General features: G+C 47.0%; 1 protein-coding gene across 1 annotated transcript in view; it reads right to left on the reverse strand.

Annotated features, from left to right (window-relative positions):
• The window catches only part of WASHC4 (WASH complex subunit 4), a 923,504-nt gene that overhangs the window by 693,792 nt on the left and 206,474 nt on the right, over positions 1–23,238 (reverse strand). The window contains exon 10 of the mRNA XM_069228973.1: positions 5,480–5,600. Coding sequence (XP_069085074.1) covers positions 5,480–5,600 — 121 coding nt within the window. The remainder of the gene's footprint in view (positions 1–5,479; positions 5,601–23,238) is intronic.

Here is a 23,238-nt window from a genome sequence, read left to right on the forward strand (position 1 = left end):
TAACAGAGGGACAAAGACACGTGGCTCTCTGACGTATAGCAACGCATCATCGGCATACAGGGAGATGATATAAGTGGCCCGTCCCACCTGAACACCCCAGGGCCCAAATTCCTCACGTAGCCAGGCCACCAGTGGTTCAACCGCTAAAGCAAAGAGGAACAGTGACAATGGGCAACCCTGTCTGGTACCCCTTCCGATTATCCAAACATCCGAAAGCTCACCCAAACATGTGCAGTGGGAGCAGTGTACAATAAACGAACCCAAGCACAAGATTGAGGGCCAAATCTGATTCCCTGCAGAACTGCCAATAAGTAATCCCACTCCACAGTGTCAAAGGCCTTGTCTAGATCCAGTGAGACTAATACCAATTTGTCTGCTGCCCCACTGTTTCATGTAAAACGTGTGCCAAATGGTGTAAGTTGTAACTTGTACTGCAACCGGGGATAACTCTGCATTGATCCTCGTGTACCAAACCCCGGATCACTCCACGCAGTTGAGTAGGCAAAATGTTACACAGAATCTTGGCATCCGTATTGAGCATAGTAAGTGGGCGATATGAGGAAGGGTCATCAGGATCCCCCCCCGGCTTAAGCATCAGACAGACAACGCCCTGTTGCATGGCCTCAGGAAGAATACCCCAATCCCGAGCTTCCTCAAACACCGCCAACAACCTCTCCCCCAAAAGGAGAGGCAACGTCTGGTACAATTCAATCGGGAAACCGTCCCCACCAGGCGATTTAGACTTCGACAACACCTCTAGAGCTGCACCCACCTCTTCAACTGTTATCTCAGCCTCTAGGCTCTCCATACAGTTTGGCTCCAGCCACGGTAGTCTCATCCGGCCTATAAACTAGCATAATCCGACAACCGAGACAGGAGGACCAGCCCTGGACACAACCTGCAAATGCTCCACTAATACCCGAAAAATATCCCTTCTATTAGTAATCTGTACCCCCTTCGCATTCCTAATACGCAGGATGGGAGGAGAGTCAACCTCCTGCTTAAGGAGCCATGCAAACAATTTACCAGATTTGACTTCCTCCCTATGGAGACGCTGTCGATACGATGTAAGGGTAACCTTATTCAGCATGTCCCAGCAGTTACTGACCTTCTTTAAAAGCCGAAGCTGCTCTTGCTCAACCTCTGGAGTTACCGGTGTCTGATGCTGTGCTACCTCCAGTTCACTTTCCCAATCTGTAAGTTACTGTTCCATTTGTTTGCGCACCCCACATGCAGTGCCGATACACACTCCCCCTAAGACTGCCTTCATGGCATCCCATTCTGTGTTCCTTGAGTTTGTCGTACCCCAATTTAGATCCAAATAGTCCTTAAGGGCTGCTGCCATTTTATCACGGTAGCCAGCCTCCATTAGAAACGAGGGAGGCATACGCCACCCATGAGACACATTAGCATCAGATCCCCATTGCACATGCATCAGTACTGGTGCATGATCAGACAAAAACCTCCCCAAATGCTTGACATTACCTGTGAACAAGTCAGTCCGCACAAGAGGAAACAAGCCAACCGACTATATGTATTGTGTGTCTTAGAGTGGCAGGTGTATTCCCTGGCCTTCAGATGCAGTTCTCTTTGTCCATCCCAGAATCCTAGATTATGCATAACCTCTGTGAGGGATCTCGTCATCAATGGTTTGGTTCCTTACTTAGGAGAACAATCCAACTCACCATCCAATATGCAATTATAGTCTCCAGCCCAAATCCGATGGGAGACTATCCCCTGCCCCAGCATTTGAGGTATGGTGTCATAAAAGGAGGGATTATGTATGTTAGGTGCGTAAGTGTTTAGAATGGTAAGGGGCATTCCATCCAAAGTGCCATGTAAATGTATATATCCCCCTTCCATATCTGCTTCACTGTAGATATGTGTATACGGGACCCCAGGGACAATCCAGATCAACACTCCCCTTGCACAGGCGGAAAAGGATGAAGAGAACACCTGACCCCGCCACTTTCTAGCCAATTCATGTGATTACTCTACTGTCAAATGAGTTTCCTGAAGACAGGCTATATGAACCCTATGCCGTCTCAGGAAGGAGTGTACTCTGTAACGCGTAGTGTAGCTCTTCAGACCCCTAATATTCCATGCCAGTATAATAATCTGTAGACGCATGCTAAGATTGCATATCCCACCTCCCTACCGCTAGGGTCCCTCCTGCAGCCCCACACCCAAAAGAAGAAGGCAAGACAAGTCCCAACCACCCATCTCACACTCAACAACGCATTGCTGTTATAAACATCAAACCGTTGAGAACTTGCGCAAACTTTGCAACCCCGAACTCCCGTGCCCAACCCGGATGAACAGTAAAACATACTTAGCAAAATATACTGTAGATCCATATATACATATGCTGCCAGGACAAAAGCCCAAACCCCAACACCCAAAAAGCCTACCACACCTGTGGAAGTGAACACCCCCCCATCCCCACCAGTATACACTGTGCCTTCCACCCCATCCAAACATCATCTAGGATAAGCATTTCCCCCTCAACCATATAGTACACAGACATATAAAGCCCCTTTAAACAACTTCCGTAAGAGTTTCCTTACTCCCAATCAAGCAGGGCGCGGACCACAGGCTGATCACAAGACCCCCGGCCGAGCCGCACAAGCAGTATCCCCCAAAGGTCCACTTATTCAAGAATCAACAGATAGCACCCCAGCCTCCATGTCTGATGGCCCAGCAAAGTACAACAGCCTGCTTACGATCCGCCACCGCCATAGTACCATCCTGCTGGATTTCAATTCTGCTGACAGAGTCCGAATCATCACATCGCTGCATAGAGACCTGGGATGGGCCATCTCCACACCTCCTCCAATCCGTACCAGCAACTCCAGAAGTACGAGCCGAACTGACTCCAGACAGCCCAGAAGGAACCAGGCCAACCCTGTCCCACATCTCCAAACTTCCTCGGGATGCTCAAAGAACTGCGATTTACCTCCGGAAATCACCTTCAGCCGTTCCGGATACAGTAACATGTATCTGATGTTCATGGCACGAAGCTTGGCCTTCACCTCCAGAAACACTTTTAGGGAAGACTGGACCTTATTCGTATAGTCTGGGAAGATGGAAATCTTGCTATTCTCAAAGACAGCCCTATCAGTCTCACGGGTGGTCCGTAGAATACAGTCCCTGTCTTTATAGTTCAGGAGGCGCGCTATAATGGCCCACAGCGGCGCCCTGGGCTGAGGAGGAGCAGCCAGAGCCCTATGAGCGCGTTCCACCACAAACACCCTGGACAGCCTCTCCGGCTGCAATACTTTTCTGATCCATTGTTCAACAAAGCTTTCCACAGTGGAGCCTTCCGCGCATTCCGGGAATCCAAGGAGGCGCACGTTCTGTCGAGATCTGGTCTCTGAATCCTCCAGCCGTGCCTCTAATGTCCTGAAAGTAGATATGACCTGAGCCAACTGCTTGCGCAATGTGCCCACATCTGTTTGCAAGTCCACAATAGACCCCTCCGCCATCTTGCCCTTATCAGATACCTTGCGGAGGTCAGCTCGCAGAAGGTTCACCTCCACAGCCACTGTTTCTATTTTCCCCTCCAGGGCCACTCTGGTGCCATGAATGGCGGCTAAAAGCTCAGCACGCGTGGGGGCTCCCCCTCTGCGGCTGGCTCCTCCAATGCCTTTCCCGACCCTCCCGTGCGAGTCCGTCTCTGTGGGGCCGGCGTAGGGGTACTATATTGCTCCATCGTGTTCCCCTGCGACGGCCCAGTCTGCCGATATCGCCCCAGCTTACCTCCATAAAGGGTAATAGGATGTGTTACCACCAGGGCAATGCAGATCCGCTGTTCAGCCCAAGTGTTCACCGCAGGGGCCCCCAAATGCCCGCGCAGCCGTGCCGACCACTTCAGCATAGCATGGGTCAGGCGTGCACACTGCGCACAGGATCACAGATCTGAGTCCTCTACGCCTCTGCACACACTCCAGAAATAGGAAAAACAAACACCCCACCGTTGGAGCAGAAAAATCCGTCGGGCCCCAGATCGGCCTCCCTCTTCGCCACTCACCAGTGGGCCTTGCAGAAGTGTGCGCCAGTGTAGGCCACTCAGACGACCCAGCCGAGGCCCGGAGCCACCTTCACTCCCGTCCCTGCAGCCCACCGTCTTGCAGGACTAGTCCTCTGTGCGTGTGGGGAGCAACATGTTTGCAGGCAATCGAGAGAGGAGGGCAAAACGGGCCCCCCTCACCTCCTTCACCTCGGAACTTTGTTGCGAGACGAGCCGACACCAGCGCCTGCCCCGGTTCCAGCCGTCCTCTCTGTGGACCCCTGGGGGCCAGGGGGAACAGGGGATGGGGGAGTTGAGTGACAGCCCCAACTAGCCACCCCTTCCCCATACACTCCAGCCACCCAATCGGGTTTCCGCAGGCCAACCTGACCTGAACCCGCGCTCTAGGAGACCGGGAGCACCAACTGGGGCCAAAATCAGGGCGGGACCCGCCAACATCATCGGGGCACTGCCACTTGCCGTTGCAGGGTGGTGCACTGCCATCTGGAACCCAGGATCCCTGTAGTATAAAACTGTGACGGCAGAGCGCACTAGATACGCGTCCCGCCGGCCAACTTGGTTGGCCACGCCCCCCCAGGGACGTTCTAGTTAGGTACCGATTTTACACACACAAAACCATAGAAATTCAGCAGTTATAGTTATACTTAGCTCAAGAAACTAATTTGTGACCTATGGTAACTATAACTCGCACAACCGACATGCAGTTTTCTTTTCAATAATTTTATTGTAAATGTTGCAGTGATATTATCAATGATGTCATAGAAAAAGACAAGACTGATGTAATATGTGGGGTAATTGGTAGTGCATGCATTTTGAGTAAAAGAAAAAAAAAATAAGGCACCAACAATTTGTATTTCAATTTTAACATTATGATTGTTCAACCCTTCTCAATGGTGAGCAAGGTAGTGATTCAGAAAAATTATTCTTACACAAAAGAGTCAGAATCATGCATACTGCTGAGCCTTCAGTCGGTGACTCTGGATTCCTTCGCACCAAATACAACCTCGCACCTCATCATGGGATATGCCAGTCATGGATGAGACGGCATACATTAGAATGGTTCCATCTTAGGAACCATTTTGGATAGGGAATGCAACATGGATTAAAATCAATGTTATTATTTGCCTTTGTCTATAGATGATGATGATGATGATGATGAACCAATTGTGGCTCTCAGAGATGATGATCCTATTTAATGAGATGTTTCTAAAAAAAAAACACTGAAAACACAGTAGGGTGTAGCAACATGTTGTTGCTATATATGCTGTACACACTATGCTGATAAATGTAAATACATAATTAAAGCACTAGAGCACTAAGACCCCGCCACCATTCCTCCCCCCCGGGATGTTTAACAAAAATGCATATACCAAAGAAATTTCACAAGTGACTCACAAGTTCCAGTTATCATCTTACATAGTGTATGCGTTTTATGCTACCATTTTGTACCTGGAATATCATCCCATCGAGTAACTGTCCTTCTAATTTTAAAAGAAGCTTTTCAAATTGTTTCAGTTTATCTTCCTGAACTCCAAATTTCACAGGGTTGTGGTGAACAGATTTAAGCAACCTGTAAATAAAAGTAATTGACAAAACATTAGCCCTCACCACCATCTATAGGTTAGCTATCTCTCAAATTAAATTAGCCATCATGGGCAATGAAAATGTTACGTATCTTGTAACCATATGTTCCTAGCCTGCAGTACTGTAAATTCACATGCTTTGCACATTCCTGCCATCTAGTGTTGATGCGAACATTTGCAAGCTGCTTTTAGCCACAATGCACCAAAGCAAAGAATCCAATTCAGAATATTCCTCACCCCAAGCATGTGAGGTGTCAGTGGAGTACACTGGTCAAAGACAGAGTATTGTGAAAGAGATGAGAAAAACATAAAAATATGGGGAGGTGGAAAGGTGCTTGTAAATCTATTGCACCACAAGTTATGAATGGATGGTTACTGGGTAACATTTTCTGCTTGTAACGTGTACCTGTAGATACAAATACCCTGCACTGATTGTAATGCAGTTTCTCCCCTTGGCAGTAGCTAGTGAGCAGATGTTACAGATCTCTGGAACAAAGTTCTTAAAACGGTCTGGCCAATGCAGGCCTCCTGATTTGCTTCAATATCCACACAGTGATGTTAGGTGAATGTGTGCGGTGCTGAGCATGTAGCAGCCTTATAAATATCTGCGAGTGGTATGGTTACTAAGAAGGTCATGGTATATGCCTTCTAGTGAACAGAATTCTCCTAGGTGTTACAAAAAACATATGTTTAACCTTTGCATAACTTGTTTAAATCAATCCGACAATCCACCTGGCAGTACTTCACTCTTAAATGGGGTTTCCCAAGTAAGGCTTGGCAAAAGCAACAGTTTTGTTTTCTGAATGGAGTCAGTTATCTTTATGTAGTACACAAGTGCCCTCGTCTCATAAAGCATATGTATTGGTATTTAGGCCAGTGTCTGGGTGTGGAAATAAGAAAAGCAAATCAATTGTTTGATTTACACAAAAAGTGAAGACAACCTCTGTATACCTGTATAAATGGTTAATCCACAGTCAATGCTTGCAGCTCAGTTATTCTCCTCAGAGATGTGATACCAACCAGGAAGGCTACTTTCCAAGACAGAAGCTTATATTATTCCCACTTTCTGCAATTATAATAACTAGCACATTAAATCATCAGATGCTTTAAGGCGTTCTATTTGCTTTTCCAAAACAATAGTCAACACAACCCCTTCCACTACCCCCCATAACACGCTTGTGTGGTTTAGGTGCCTCACACAGGATTTGTATTTAAAGTAATCAAACACTAAGACCTCAGATACCAGATCACCATATTTAGTTGTCCGAGGTCTGGATGTATGAGCTGAGCCTTATGCTGAGTCAGGTGATCATTGCCACAACAGTCGTTTTTTTTGTGTGGATATAAAGACATCTCCAACAGCATCAAATAGTCGGCCTCAACCAAGTCAGTGCCACTTGAATGAGAGTTATAGATACATGCCTTAAATTTCCTCACAAAACATGGAATCCGAGGCACTTGAGGAAAAGCTTACGTCAACACCCTGACCATTTATCCATAGTGCGTTGCCCAAGGACTGTGGGTACCTAAAGGTGAAGCTTTGGCATTTTGCAGGGTGGCAAATAAATTGTGGGAATGCCCTATTTGTCAAAGTATTTGAAAAGTACCCGGAGATTGGTCTTGCACTCAAGGAGTTGTTGATCTATTCTGCGTAAGAGGTCTGCAGAACCATTTTCCAGCCTAAGAAGATGCTTCACTGCAGGCAGAATCTGTTTTAGATACCCAATTCCATATGTTTTTGGCTGAAACTTTTAGTGAATGAGTGCCCCATCTGCTTCTAATACATCCGTATCATGTCATCTGTTGTGCCTCGAAGAACCGTGTAAAATGCTTCGAAAGTCAAATGAATTGCTGTGAGCTTCATATAATTAATATGAGGGCCCCGATGTAACCCTATCCAGGTACCTATACAGTCATGTGGTTGAGGTGTTCTCCCCCACATCATGTATATAAAGTATCCATGGTAATGGTCATGTGTGGCTGAGAATCCAGGAAAGGTCTGCCTAGCAACAGTTTTATGCAAAAAGATTGGGATCCATCAACACTAGATCCTCCCACTGACCTTCCGCTTGAAACCACTGCTTTGCTAGACCTTCTCGTAACAAAGCATTTGCAATCTTGCATGTGGCAATCTCGCTATACATGAAGCCATCATCCCCAACAACTTAATTGCAATCCTCACCATAGAGAGGTGTGACATTCTGAAAAAGAGGAAGCAGCCTTTGAAATGGCACCAACCTCTCCACATTTAGGTTGGCTTTCTCCATCAAGTAATTCAACAGTGTCCCTAGAAACAGTTGGATCTGATGTGGCACAAAATGTGATATTTTCGCAGTGACCATGAAGCTTTACCTGTGTAACAGGGACAATGGTACTCTAGTATGTGCATAGCATTATTCTTTGTGGCACCTTTTCCTCAGCCAATCATCCAGATAAGGGAAGATGTAAATGATGTTTCTGTGCAGATGTACGACCATCCCTGCTAAACACTCTTGAGTTGTTATGACCCCAAAAAGGAGAACTTGGTAGTATTGACCAGATACCAAAAGGAACAGTTAGCTTTTGAGGTGCTAGATGTATCAGGATGTGGAAGTGGGGATCCTTCACATCAACAGTCACCATGTGATTCCCTGTGCATACTAGTGAGATGACCTCTCACAGGATGGTCATTTTTAATGTTCTAAATGGTCTCACAGGATGTAGTGGTACAAAGGCCTTAGATTTCCATCCTTTTTAGTGATTAGAGAGTAGATGGCTCCCTTTGACAAAAAGTACCTGAACCTCTTCCTACATTAGTCACAGGAGGTCCTGACTGCACAGCAACAAGATGGGATATTTGAAGGCATGATGTGGAACTCCAGGCAATACCACAAACAGCACCTATTTGTCTGAGCTTATTTTCTTCCACTGTGGTAGTTTAGGCTTCAGCTTTCTCACTAAAAGGTATTGTGTAGTGGGGGGGTGGGGAGGGAATAAATTAAATGAAATAAAAGAGAGGGAATAGTATGATGTGCTCTTACAACATAATGCAAAGTTTGCCTTGCTATCGCACAGCAGACTTGTATACATTTTACTGTCACCTTACTAAGCTTTAATTTGACATGGGATTTCTCAAGTGATGTTGAGAATATGTGTCAAAGGGATGCTTTGTTTTAAGACTGTACTTTCTTCTGCAAAGGAAAAACATTAATGTTGTTTTAACATCTAAGATGTGTGAAGATTTTATTTCTGGATGTATAAAGAAAATCGGCAAATCAATGGTTTTGTTTACATGAATTGGGGGAAAAACGTTGGCATGAAAACAGGAACTTGTTCTCAAGACAACCCTATCCCTGTATACTTGAATGAAAGGTTATTTTACGGCTGGTACCTGCAACACACTAACGCTTCTTAAAGAAGTGACTATCACAAGAAATGCGACTGTATGTTTGCATGTAAGCAACTACTGCCGCTAAATGAAACATAACGGATGTGTCTGCTAACCTGGCCTTTTGAAGGAGCACCAAATAACAGAGGATGTCATGCACAAATACCTTTAGGGGCACCATTTGCTTGGTGCGGTATAAAGTACAAAGCTTTGCTGCCTAGTAGGAGTGGGTAGTTGGATTACATATCTCTCAGAATTAGCGTGCATTCCTTCAAGAAATGTGAGGTACCGCAACTCTACAACCTCAGGCAACCAAATATTTGGAAACACATGAATGGCACTATAGGGGAGATGTGCTACAACCACTTTCAGACATTTGAAAAACCTGTTGGGTTTTGTGACTCCTAAGGATAGAACCTTAAACCTGTAGTGTTGTTCACTTTCCACAAATATGAGGTACATTTAATGTGCCGGATAAATGTGGAAGTAGGCATTGTTAAGGTTGAGAATCACCATATAGTTTCCTGTGCAGAGCAGAGGGAAGATGACCTGCAGGGCTGTCAATATGAAATGCTCCAACAGAATGTACCGATTCTGTGGCACGAGGTTCACAGTAGATCACAGAGTACTGTCCTTTTTGAGAGGGAGGAAGTACAGCGAGTACACGCCCTGACCCCACCGGTGTGTGGGTGCAGGATCAATGGCACTCTTGCTGAGAAGTACTTGCACTTCCTCTTTCAGCAGTCAGGGGTATTCCTGACTGATCGCATCATGCTTAAGTGGTATGTTTCGCGTTGTGGTGATAAAGCCCTAGGCAGTATTCTTGCTCTGTCTCACAAAGTACCCATATACGTGAAATTATTTTCTCCCATTGTGGAAAGGGGAACACCCTAGTCCTCACCCTGAAAGGGATTGTGTGATCAGGGGATGGGGGAAATCACTGGCATGTCAATGTTCTGAGGTGGAGGAGGCCTTTCCAGAGACCTCTCTACCTCTTCCATGATTGTTGTGCCTGAATTCTCCACGTGGAAAGGACTTTTGTGTTTGCCACTCTGGGTTGCCCCATCAAAGAGACCACTGATTAGAAGGTGCTGGACCGCAGAAAGGTACCCAAAACTCTCAGCCACCCATGCCTCTGAAGGATGATGCTAGTGTTTACTTCTCATGAGTCAGTGACACCTGTATCCCATGCCCATGTGATGCCACTGAAGATATTTTTCCCCTCCTGCAACACCTCTCTTCCTCTTTCTGTAGGCTTCCAGAAGATATTTGATATGTTGTACATCTCCTCTCAATGATACCTGCAGTACCCCGAAAGGATACCCACTGACTTGAGGATACGTAACTGTGTTACTGCTTATCTAGAAAGCGACATGTTTCTAGGCTGCATCTATCTTTCAGCTTTCCGTGCCGGGAGGAGCATCACTCGTGCCTTGTGCTAAAGCTAATTTGTGAGCTGGGTTTACTACCAGAGAATCTGAAGGAAGATAACTTAATATGAATTGGGTCTACTGGAGGAGCCAAAACTTTTTTGTCGCCCTGGGAGTAAGTAGCCTAGCATTCACAAGCTCCTTACAGTTCTCCGCCGTACACTTTGTCATGCTGCAAAGCATGGATAGAACTTTATTAATCATTCAATCTTTGAGAATGTCTCCTTTAAAATGTCTCCTCCACAACATGCAGCTTGACCTTGTGGTGTCCCACTACCCTTTGAATAACAGGCAATGTAAGCTGATCTATTGTCTGGGGGCGAAGCATTAACAGGAAGCAGTTGCAGGATGGAATCACCCTGAGGATCGGAGTTATAATTTTCCCAAGAATCAACCCCCTTCACGTAGGTGGCTAACAATATTGATCCTGAATGTCATACTGTCTGTCATGACCACAGTCATGTGTGTATGTATGTATACTGTTCTTGTGGAGATGGTGGTGGTGAAATCAGACTTGCAGGTGGTGGCTGTAATGCAGGACTAGCCTACCAATACTTCTTGTTCTTCGGAATGGGATAATACTGCAACTCCTCAGAAATAAATACTATAACTGGAGCAAGGACTTCTAGGCCTCTCTAGTCCCTCTTTTGAATCAGTATGGAGAGGATGGTATCTAGTTGATTTTATAATAATGACATTTACACACCAGTACCACTGGTGACATGTTTCATCCTTAGGTCTTCATCCAAAATGCCTAATGTGTTTGTGTGTGGGCTCAATGCTGTTTGACTAGCGGTGCTCTGTTTTTTTAGGGTGCAGCTGGATCTCAAGTTAAAACTGCCTGCAGGCTTTTTACTTATTTGTTAAACTGGGTCACTGCCAACAATGAGTCATTAGAACAACTTGTTTTCTTGCACAGTAAGAGCAGACAGCAAGAGTGGGGGTGTTTAGGTGAGCAATGGGGGAGGGGGGGGGGGGCAAGGGGGAGGTCACAGGCCAGCACCAAACACACACTCTCAGCAGCACAGGGGCAGCCGGTTGCAAACCCAGAGTCAGGCTTTCAATGCTTGTCACAAACATGTTGCAGGCTAGGTCTAGGGGGTCGGTTCCATAAAACCACAGGCTGGACAAGGAGGAGGGACGTCGCTGGACCGGTGGTCGGATTGCCCAAGGCCAGGGGGCTGCGGGTGCAGGGATACCTTTGGGCGTCAGGAATCCTTGTCTGGTTCTCTTGCAATCAGTGGGGGGATCCTCTGGATTTAGGCTGCAGGCGTCACCGTGTTGGACAGGAGGGGTTGGTGCAGTGGTTCCCAATCTGTGCGCCGTGGCACCCAGGTGCGCCATCTAAACTAGCCAGGGGCGCCATGCACCAAGCACATGCTTTGGGAACGAGGAATAGCTATAAATATCTGCTGTCACTATTTGCCCTGGCCTCCTGCTAACTGCAGTGTTAATGGATGACACTGAAACATAAAACCATCCCTCAACTCAGAGTTATTTAACAGGTCTTGACCCTGAGCTAAACAGTTCAGAAGTGTTGCTCGAGTGAATTTTAGAAATCCCTTCATGCAATTTAACAAAACCTTTTGTGCAGTATAATTAAAATATACATGCTAATTCTTATAACCTCGACCTAGGTAAGGAGGCAAGGAAGACTGCGTTATAAAGGTCATTAAGAGTGAATGTGAATAACATTAATTTATTACACAAGCTCCAAAAATAAAATAAACGGTAAAGAAATATGCAGTAAAGCACTGTAAAGGGCATTTCTCCTGCTCAGCAAATAACGCATACTCAGGCCTTCATGGAAGACCTGCTGTCACAGACAACTAATTCTGTCCCTCCAACGATAGGTCACAAACACTTCACTCGGAATAAGCCACCCTAAGACAAACACTTTTGAAAAATGTGTGCAGTACAGGTGCATAGTCTGTATGTAGGTACCTTTATTGTCTTGTGCACTTTGTTTTTCTTGTCAGCAGGGCCCTACAGATAGGCAGTTTATTACACAGCTAACATTTGTCTATAAGACGAAGATCATAGGATACTCAGCCTAGTGACTGCAACCAGACCTTGGCTGGATGCCTGCTAATGCACCACAGCCCACCTTCCACTGCACTCTTCTTCCATATAAGGTATGTTACAGAGACATGTAGAGCTGTAAACTATTGTACCGGTAGACATTGTACCTTAGTGAGCCACTGAAACAGCAATAATGTGCTTATAAATGCCAGGTAGTGCATGTCAGCAGTGTCTGATCGCCTTAAAACGTGTAAATATTACCTTTTTCAGCTGCGTGCATGTGATATTTAACCAACTGAAGCAAGCTGCAATAGTGCTTAATTAAAGTCCCTTACTTCAATGTGATCTGTGCACGAAATGGAATGCACATCCAGCTTTTCTAGCACAGATTCTTTGTTAGAAGTAAATAAAAGGATTTGTTCTCTTATCATCTTTATCTCATTCTGTCATTCTTACTTTCATCACTTTATTAGCAACAAAGCTTCTGCTTACTCCAAATAATACTCCTCCTTACTCTTGCAGCTATTCACTGTCTGTTACTCTGCTAAATTTTCCTACTCTTAACTCTACTTCCTCCTTCTTACTCTGAATACTCCTATTCTTACTCCTACTGAGTCCCTCCCACCTGCAGCAGCGGTTCCTGCTCTAACCTGCATTTCAGTAAAGAGAGAGATGGGTGCCTCAACTGCTACAGTTTTGCATGTGTGATAAATGCAGGGATGAGCGCAGGGTTTGGATAGCCATCTTAAAGGGTGCTCAGAGGTTCGCGCTGCCCTTCTTTTCCTTTAAGGAAAACAGTGACCTGCCTGCAGCTGGAGGAAGGTTGGCTTCCTCAGCATCAGGTTCATGTCTGAGGGGATATCATCTTCTTAGTGTACTGGCACTGAGATAGTTTGAATAGGAAGTTACTCCTGTTGCATTTCAGTTATGGCTCAGCTATATATGGCATTCGGATGCCATCTGCAACAGACTTTTCTATTGAAGGTCCTTCTGCGAATGTAGCCAACACTGCCCTTTTCAGATTGCTGATGTTAATGCCAGAATTCCCCAAAAAATAAATGTTTAAATTGGCTGCTTAGTGGTTGTGTCATATTTGTTGCTAAGGATTGTCAGAGATATGTATTCTATTTAGTTCTGTGACATGCAGAATATGATGCAAGCTACTGCCACTGAAGAAGATGCTTTCATGGCAGGAACGTGTGGTTTAAGGCTTCAAGGCCTGGAGTAAAAAAGAGAGGTGGTAAAGTGAGTATTTGTTGCCGATAAAGTGCTTTATTACAGCATCAGTTCAGTGACAAAGTAGATCACAACTACGATTATAATAACTTCACAGCAAATTATTTCAGGGAGGAAAATGCCGGGCTTACATCCTCCCACCTGCCAAAAAAAGTAATGTAACAGAGAGCCACTGCCAACTGCCAATAGGTCAAGGGAGCCGCGGGTCGAAAAAGTTTGGGAACCACTGGGTTGGTGGTTTTCAGCCTTCTCTGCTGGGGGTCAGCTTAGCAGTCCGCTTCTTTCTTCTTGTCATCTTCCTGAGGACGCCAGGATTCTGCCGAGCTAGGTTCAGGGAGCCCTTAAATCTTAGATTGGACCCTCTCCTCCAAACCAAGATGGAGGATTTTGCAAGGAAGGGGTCACTTCAGCTCTGGACACCTTAGGAGTGGTCCCAGCTGAAGTGGTCACTCTTCCTTGTTTTTCCTAATGTCCCCGCCAGACTTGCTGCCAAAAGTGGGGCTTTGTCTAAGGGGCAGGCATCTCCACTAGTTTGAGTGCCCTGAGGCACTGTAACAAGAGGCCTAAGCCTTTCAGTCTCACTGTTGGGTGTTACAGTTCCAGCAGGGGGGAGGTGAGATGCACCTACACCCAGTGCAGGCTTTGTTTCTGGGCACAGACAGCACAAAGGCTCTCACACCATGTGGTCAGAAACTCGTCTGAAAGTGGCAGGCTGGCACAGACGGGTCAGTCATTCACTAGACGTTTGGCTAAAATACAGGGGGCATCTCTAAGATGCCCTCTGGGTGCATTTTACAATAAATCCAACACTGGCATAAGTGTAGGTTTATTGTGCTGCGAAGTTTGATACCATACTTCCCAGACTTCAGTGGAGCCATCTTTTTATGGCCACACTGCACTTACAATGTCTAAGAATGGACACTTTAGCGGGATATTGCTCATGCAGCTATGCCATCACCTATGCCCTCACCTGTGGTATAGGGTACCCTGCCTTAGGGCTGTAAGGCCTGCTAGAGGGGTGACTTACCTCTGCTACAGGCAGTGGTTTGTGGCAACGGCACCCTGAGAGGGGTGCCATGTCCACTGTTTTTCTCCCCACCAGCACACACGAGCCGCAATGGCAGTGTGCAAGAGCATGGTGAGGGAGTCCCCCAGAGTGGCATAATACATGCTGCAGCCCTTGGGGACCTTCCTTGACCACAGAGCCCTTGGTACCATGGGTACCATTTACAAGGGACTTAACTGTATGCTGGGGTGGGCCAATTGTGGGAAAAATGGTACAGTTTTTGGGAAAGAACACTGCTGCTGGGGCCTGGTTGGCAGGATCCCAGCACACTATCAGTCAAGTCAGCATCAATATCGGGGGAAAAAGTGGGGGGGAACCATGGAAAAGGGTGAGACTGTAGATCGTTGTAGGACACCCCTGTCGATGTCAGATAAGGTGGGGCCTATTTTGACTCTTGGTTGTCGGGGTTGTAAGAAGGAAGTAAATCAGTTAAGGACAGCTTCTCATAGACCAAATCTGAATCCAAGAGTTTCTCTGAGGCGTTTGTGGCCAACTGTGTCAAACGCCGTGGATAGGTCTAGAAGTATTAGGAGAGATTTGTTTTGGTCTAGTGACGTTTTTCATCTAGGATGTTTAGAATGGTGACCTCTGAGTTGTATCCAGTCCTGAAGCCTGATTGGTGTAAATCTACCAGGTACAAATTCTTGATATTTTTTTTTTAGCTGATCGTGGGCTCATTTTTTCTACCAATTTAGCCGGGAAGGCCAGGGGGTGTTGAAGTCTTTCTGGTCACATTTTTGGTGGGGAATATACCTGGCCCATCTTCAAGCATTCGGGAAGGGATCCGTGTTGGAGAGATGGATTTACAATTTTCATCAATAAGCGAGTGACGGATTGAAGGATCTCTTTCAGTAGGTGTGAGGTAATGGGATTGTCAAATTATGTGGTGTTTCATTGTCTGAATGGTTTTCTCAATTTCCCCCTCAAACAAAGATCTCCAAACGGCTCTGTTTTTATTTGGGACCTTTGCAGTATTTTTGTCAGTAATCGTGCTGTGTGCTGTAAGAGTGGGGTAGATGAATTCATTAGGTTGTGGAAAAGAGTTGCATATGGTTGCAATTTTATCTTTAAAGAATGTGTAGCAAGTGTTACAGGTGTCTAAATCGTTTGCAGTGTTGGGGTCTGCATGTTTTACCAATTATTGTTTTATTACCACAATGCATTTTCTGGGCCTCTTCTTTGATCTGTCTATTTGAGATCTGATCACTGATGATTTGGCATTCAAGATAGCCTTTTTTATGATATTCTTTGCATTCTCAACTGTTCAAGGTGTTTGGGTCCATCCTCCAAAGCCGTTCCAGGTGTCTTAGTTTTCTTCTTTCATTGTTTATGTATAGGATGAACCACTGTAATGGAGGTTTGTTCTATTATCGTTTTAGATGCAATGGAGCAGTCTTCTAAACTATGTCTGTCATACTGGTGTTGAAGAGGTGCGTCAGTTCTTGAACCAATGTTTGGTCTGACCTAGCTGACAAGGTGGTTTGGCATAGCCCCATCAAATATGTTCAGTTTACGTGTTTGTAATCCCACATCCATGTTTTTCTCTTCTCGTTTGACCCTTGATTTTAGTTTCTTGAGTGGATATTTGGAAGGGAATTTGATGGTGGTCTGACCAGTCTGTTAGGATGATGTCTAGAATGTTTACCAATCCTGGTTTAGGGATGATGAGGTCCACTGTGGCAACTTTGTTGTGTGTTGGTCCATTGCATGCTTGAATCATGCTTGAGGTCCTGGAGCAGGTTACTGAGTGCAGCCACTGTGGGGTCTTTGTCACTGTTCCAGTGAAGGTTGAAGACTCCTAATATTGTATTGGAGAGTGAGGAGGTATTGAGTGTGATTGTTTCCATACGTAGCTCCAAGAAGACTGTGTTACCTTGTGGATGGTATAGAAGGAGTGCTAGCAGTTTCTTTTCAAGCTTGATTTCTGCTCCGAAGAGTTCAAATAATTATGGATCGTCTAACAAGACAGAGGTTATGGTTAGGGAGTTTCTGTGAATTAAGGCAATACCTCCTATTCTATTTTAATGTGCAATCTAGGCGTAGGATGGAGTAGTACGGAGAAATGAGAAGGTCCAGTATTGGGGCTGCCATTTGGTTGAGCCAGATTTCAGTTAGGTAGAGCATGTCCAGATCATGTGCTAATATTACATCTGCTATATATGTGGGTGTTTTGCAGCTGATCTTCAATTGTGCAGCATGCATCTCAGGTTTGTTACTGTTTTGTTAGTTGGTGGATATTGCGTTTGTTGCATAGAAATCAGGTTGTAATGACTGACGTAGTGTGTTGTGTCTCTGGATTATGAAGTAGGATGTCTTGACAATCGGGATGTTGCGTCAGGCGAGATTTTCTGTACACCCTGTTTTTATCTCTTCTTCTGAGAGGTGACTGCTCCTTCTTGGCTGGTGCAGCTTGTTGTCTTGGGGAGTTGTGAGTCTGCTGTTGTAGATACGTTTTCTGCAAGAAGGGGAGTCAGTGTACTTGGTAATGGGTGTGTACCTCTTATCTAGGATGAGTAGAAATGTGTTGACTTTCTTCTTGACCCTTTCCATGTCTGAGTAGCTTGATTTGGTAAGTGGGGAATTTGTGTGAGTGACAATGACAAATAACATTATCATTCTCTGTGCCCGTTTGTGAGTTTTCATGACTTATCTGTGTATTTATTTCTATCACCTGCTCTTTATTTTGGGTGTATTTCGTGGTCATGAATCTACTTCCTGTTCCCCTGGATGAGTGAGCTGTTTGTAGGAGGGTCTAGAATGTCGTTGGGTGTACCTCTTTGTTTGAAGTTAGCCATTTTGCTGTGTGTTACTTGTAGAAGATCAGATCGGTATTAATAGCTCCTTTTGAGAAACAAAAATAGGAGTCTGTTGTGAGAGTTTAAGGGTTGTTCCTTACAATATTGTGTTTGAATTTTTGCTCCATGTTTGGTTAAGTTAGGCAGGTAGTTGTTTCTGAGTGAGTTAATTCCTCAAGAGGGCAGCATGGGCAAAATTGTGTTGTTGTGGCCCAACATCATTCCTTATTAGAGATGCCGGACTGGCTTTCTGAGGTGGACTCCCCAGCGCGCCCGGGGGTGACTCCACGCACAGCGGATGAGTTGTTCTAGCCTGCCCCAGAGAGCGACGTGGCTCACCTGCGCTCTTGTGTCTGTGTGCCTATTGCTCTCTGGCCTCCTCAATGCATTCCACACGTTCCGAGAAATAAAATGGCATTGTATTGTTGATCGGGGGGACCAGTGGTGCGTTTATGTAATGTGTGGGGAACCCTCTGGTGGGGTGCCCTCATTTCTCGCCGCCTCGCTCTCCCGGCGCTCGTACTTGCTCCCCTCCCTTGGGATTAGTGGCGCCGGCCGGCCCTGCGCATAGACATTCATACACAACGGGAATGCGCTTTATTGCACATCTGTCTTTTTGACACACAGCCTACACCACTCTCCTGCTTGTGGGGATTCCTTACACGCGATTGTTAAGTTGACTTATTTGGTCATATGGTTTGGGCGAGTGCCTGTTGCTTCTCTGCTCTGATGGTATTGTACTTGTTTCTGTTTTTCTGGAGATTGTACACTAATGGTCTGATGGAGTGTATGAACCCAGCTACGTTATATACCGCACTGAGTGCGCAGTTTGCGCTGCTGCTTGGCTGCGCTCACTACCTTTACCCGCCATGAACACATACACGATATTTACATGGAACGTGCGCGGCATACATACACCAAAGAGAAGGTACTCAATATATTCGTATCTTAAAAGACATTCGGCGCACATCGCTTTCCTGCAGGAGACCCACCTAGCGCTTCCTGAGGTGCCCCGCTTACGGCGTAGATGGAGGAGTCAGTTATATGCAACAGGATACTCCAGCTTTGCAAGGGGTGCTTTGATTTGGATTAGGCCAGGTGTACCTTTCATGGAAGAAGGTCAAATAGTAGACAGCCAGGGACACGATGTGCTGGTGCGGGGTCGCCTAGCGGGACGGGCGGAGGTACTGGGCTCCATCTATGCGCCGAACTCGGAGCAGGCTTCCTTTTTCCACACACTGACACACCAGTTGTCGGGATGGAGTGACTTCCCTCTGGCTCTTGGGAGGGGACTTTAACAGTGTGCTTGATCCGTTCCTTGACCACTCATTCCCACCGTTGCCCACGGCGCCTACTATGGCGGCAGCGCGAGCTTTAAGCACTGGGCTACGAATTGGCGTCTATTGGACATATGGCATCATCGCAATCCTGCCGACAGAATATATTCCTTCTATTCCACCCCACATTCGCTGCATGTGCGCCTACACAGAATAATGTGCACACACAACCTATGCATGGTGATTCATGATGTTACCTATTTGGGTCGCACACACTCAGACACAACCCGCAGTTGGTGCGTCTGTGATGGGACTCCGTTCTCCCTGCGATTCCCTCTTGGAGGCTCAGACCCGAGCTTCTGGAAGATGAGGTGTTCAGAGCGTCGCTGGACGCGGCAATCCCCGAATACTTTGAGCGCAATAGTGGCACTGCGACCTCCGGCCTGGTGGAATGGGATGCCTTCAAAGTTTTTATCAGAGGTCACTGTATGGGAACGCAGTGGAGCCAGCAATGCTCTGCTAAAGAGGAGCTTGCTCGAGTGGAGTGGACGCTGCTGCGTCCTGAGCGTGAGGCCGCGCGGGGACCTGGGGAGGAGGCACTTTTGTCAGAGGCAAGGACGGAGCACTACGCACTATTGGAGAGGCTGAGCTGCCTAAACTATGCTGCACACTCGGCTCGAACCCATGCGTCAGCAGACAAGACGGGTAGGTTGCTAGCGTGGTTAACCAGGGGTGAGCGGGAGAGAGGCCCAATAGTGGAGATACGTTCAGGGTTGGGCGCAATACTCTACGCTCCTTCGGAGATACAGGCAGAGTTTACGCGTCACTATAGGTCCCTCTACCAATCGTCTGTGCAGCCGGGCAGTCAAGCCTGTGCGGACTACCTCTCTACCATTACGCTGCCCCGGCTGACAGCGCTGGAGCAGCCGATTGAGCTCTCTGGAATAAGGGCTAACATTCACGATCTCTCGGCAGGCAAAACCCCTGGCCCGGAGGGCCTCCCTACTGACTTTTACAAGACCTTTGCTGCTGTACTAGCGCCCCACCTTATCCAAGTGTATGAGGAGTCGGTGCAGAGGAGCTCATTGTTGGCATCACAGAACGAGGCGCTGCTGGTGTCACTTTATAAGCCAGGGAAGGATCCACTGGAGCTTGGCTCGTACCATCCGTCAGCGATGCTTAATACGGACTATAAAATACTAGCCAAGATACTGGCGATGCGGGTGGCGCCGTTGGTGCCCGACCTGGTACACGTCGATCAGAACGGCTTCGTGCCTGCGCGGGACACGTCACACAATATTCGGCGGCTGTTTCGTGTTATGCATTACTCGACGCAGGAGTGGAGGGCTGCTTGGTTTTGGATCTGGAGAAAGCCTTCGATTCTTTAGAATGGCCATACCTCTTCAGAGTGCTGAGGCATTTTGGCGTTGGCCCTTTTTTTCTCCGCATGATTAGACTGTTATACACAAGCCCCCGGATCAGCGTCAAAATGAGTGGAGGTATCTCTGAGTCAGTGGGGATGCGGAGGGGTACCAGGCAGGGCTGTCCCCTTTCGTCACTGTTGTTCTCTCTCGCTATGAAGCCTCTATCGGAGATGTTCCGCGGCCGTGGCCCTCATTGGGGCATCCCGCTGGGAGATGGTGTCCATACAGTGTCGCTTTATGCGGACGATCTCTCACTGTATTTTCGTGACATCACCCGGGTCCCTTCAGAAGTTGGGACAATACTGCAGCAATTTGCCTCTCTAACCGGGCTGCGAGTCAACAGGGCGTAATCCTGTCTGTTTCCCTTTGACCCTGCCCTCCCAGACCCACGGCTGCATCTTTCTGGAGTGGTGGTCCCCTGGCAGCCACACACGTTCAGGTACCTAGGTATCCAATTCTATCATCGTAGAGAGGACCTGTTTGATGGAAACCTTAAAAGAGCGGTATCCTCTATTAGAGCCCAGATGGCTTTCTGGCAAACATTGCCATTGTCAGTGGCCATTGTCAGTGGCAGGCAGAATTGCCTTTTTGCCCTTTTGAAAATGATGTGCTGCCATGATTGCTATATTACTTTACCAACCTTCCACACTATGTGCCGGCCAGTTTCTTCAGGGAGCTGAAACCTAAGCTGAGAGAGTTTATTTGGAACAAAGGGCGCTGTAGAGTGGTGCTTAGGAAACTGTATCTGCCGCTGGAACAGGGTGGGCTTTCGGCTCCCAACTTGGAACCCTACTACTTAGCGTCGCAGCTTCAATGTGTTTCTAGATGGTTGGCGGGACTCCATCTCTCGGACACAGCCCCTGGTCTTTGTTGAGAGTCACAAGCTTGTTCCACCCGCTTGCACGCTCGGCGCCGCCAGAGGAGCTACTTCTCAGGGGGGCCCACAGCTGCTTCCGTAGGTCCTTGCGCCTCATAGGTGGGACCATCCCGTTTGCCCCGGCGCTCTTGGGCACCCCTGAGCCTAGGGAGCAATAACTGGGACGGAGTTGAGGGCTTGGCACAATGTAGATCTGCATACCCTAGGCCACCTATATAGGGAGGGAGAACTGATTCCGTTCGATTCTTTGGTTGCTGAATTGGGCCTCCCTGCCATATAGTTTATATTATACCCGACGCTGCTCTGCTCCTTATCAAAAGAATGGGGAGATTTAACATCGGCTCCCCGACACACTAGCTCGTACAATACATGCAGGTGATGGGCCAGGGCAGACATCTAGTCAAGTGGTTCAAGGAGATGCTAAGATTCCACTCGGTGCGGGAGAACGCTGCGCACGCCCTGGGAGGAAGACTCAGCCACAACCCTCACGGATAGGCAGTGGACATCTGCCATTGCCGGGCACACTAATATACCCCGCAATAACAGATTTAGGGGGTTATTCTAACTTTGGAGGAGTGTTAATCCGTCCCAAAAGTGACGGTAAAGTGACGGATATACCACCAGCCGTATTACGAGTTCCATAGGATATAATGGACTCGTAATACGGCTGGTGGTAAATCCGTCACTTTTCCGTCACTTTTGGGACGGATTAACACCTCCTCCAAAGTTAGAATAACCCCCTTAGACTTATTCAATATTACATAATACCAAGGGCATATCTCACGCCAGCCCGTATAAAAAATACTTCCACCGCTCTGATACAGCCTGCCCTAGGTGTAAATGTGTGAATGCACAGCTCTTACACATGCTGTGATCCTGCCCCTCCCTGCGTAGCTCCTGGGCAGCTGTGGTGCACGTCTTGTCAGTATGTACCGAACGAACCATACAGCTTAAGTGAGAAAGTTGCGTGCTGGGCTTATTCCCTAGGGGGCCCCACCACCGAGCGACCACAAGATTCCTAGATCTGGGATTCATAACAGCAAAGAGACTCATAACACGTAACTGGAGGTCGGTGGAGGCGTCGAGTCTCCTGGCCTGGAGATGCTCGTTTTCGACGTGGGCGGGCGCTGAGGGGGTGCCACTGAGGAGAGAAGACATGCTGCCTCATTCGGGAACGGAGCCTGAGGGTAGGTGCTGCGTCAGGACACCGACACATATACAAAATGGTTGTGTATCGGGCATCAGGCCTACGTGATCCCATGAAGCCCCGTCTCTAGTGGAGTTGGGTGACTGATAGGAAAAAGCCAGTCATGTTTCATCCTAGTAAGTGACTGATGACGCCTTGACTGTAAACGATAGATTGCAGGAGTCTATATACATATATATGTTTTTTCTCCTTGGTTTCGATTGAAGAAGTCCAATTATTTAATAGGTCCTGAAGAAGCGTCATAGGATCCTTTTGGGACCATAAGAAGACGCGAAACGTGTCGACCGCATATTAAGGAATTTCGGATAATTACCGACTTCCTCTATTCGATTGTCTTGTGTGAGTGTTTGAGCATCATCTCGATTTTCACTCCCTTGCCATTTTTTAATCTTGGCCATCTCCCAACATCAAAGAATAAAACAATTAGTGAGGGTCCTGAGCCAATTTTATCCTTTACTCCAGTATTTTCTTTCCCCACGGACCCATACTTGGCTCCGCAGCATCATCGGCAAAACAAAAAGATCTCCGGCAAAGAGCCCCCCCTTTTTAGGGGGGAGCCCGTCAGACATTGCAGCGCCGGTCTGACGACGAGCTGTCCGATGATGAAGCATGACACCGAGTATGGTGTGTGAGGACTCTTGCTCCTGATGATCAGGACTCTTTTACTCCTTCTCCCTATTCTTTTGGAACAGTGTATCATATTCTATTATTAAGTTCTTTGGAGGATATACACTGGACCATAAATCCTCCTATCCCCTCCTTTTGTTCGAAATCTACGCAGGTACCCACTGTCAGGCAGCTGGGATGCCATGATGGCACACCTACAATCTCCTGGGGGGGATCTCCTGGTGGTAGGGGAGGATTAGAGTCACAGGTCAACTCGAAGTGTACTGGATGTAGAAGACGGTGGATACAGCTTCCCGA

The sequence above is a fragment of the Pleurodeles waltl genome, chromosome 4_1, assembly GCF_031143425.1.
Source record: "Pleurodeles waltl isolate 20211129_DDA chromosome 4_1, aPleWal1.hap1.20221129, whole genome shotgun sequence".
Classification (NCBI taxonomy): Eukaryota; Metazoa; Chordata; class Amphibia; order Caudata; family Salamandridae; genus Pleurodeles; species Pleurodeles waltl.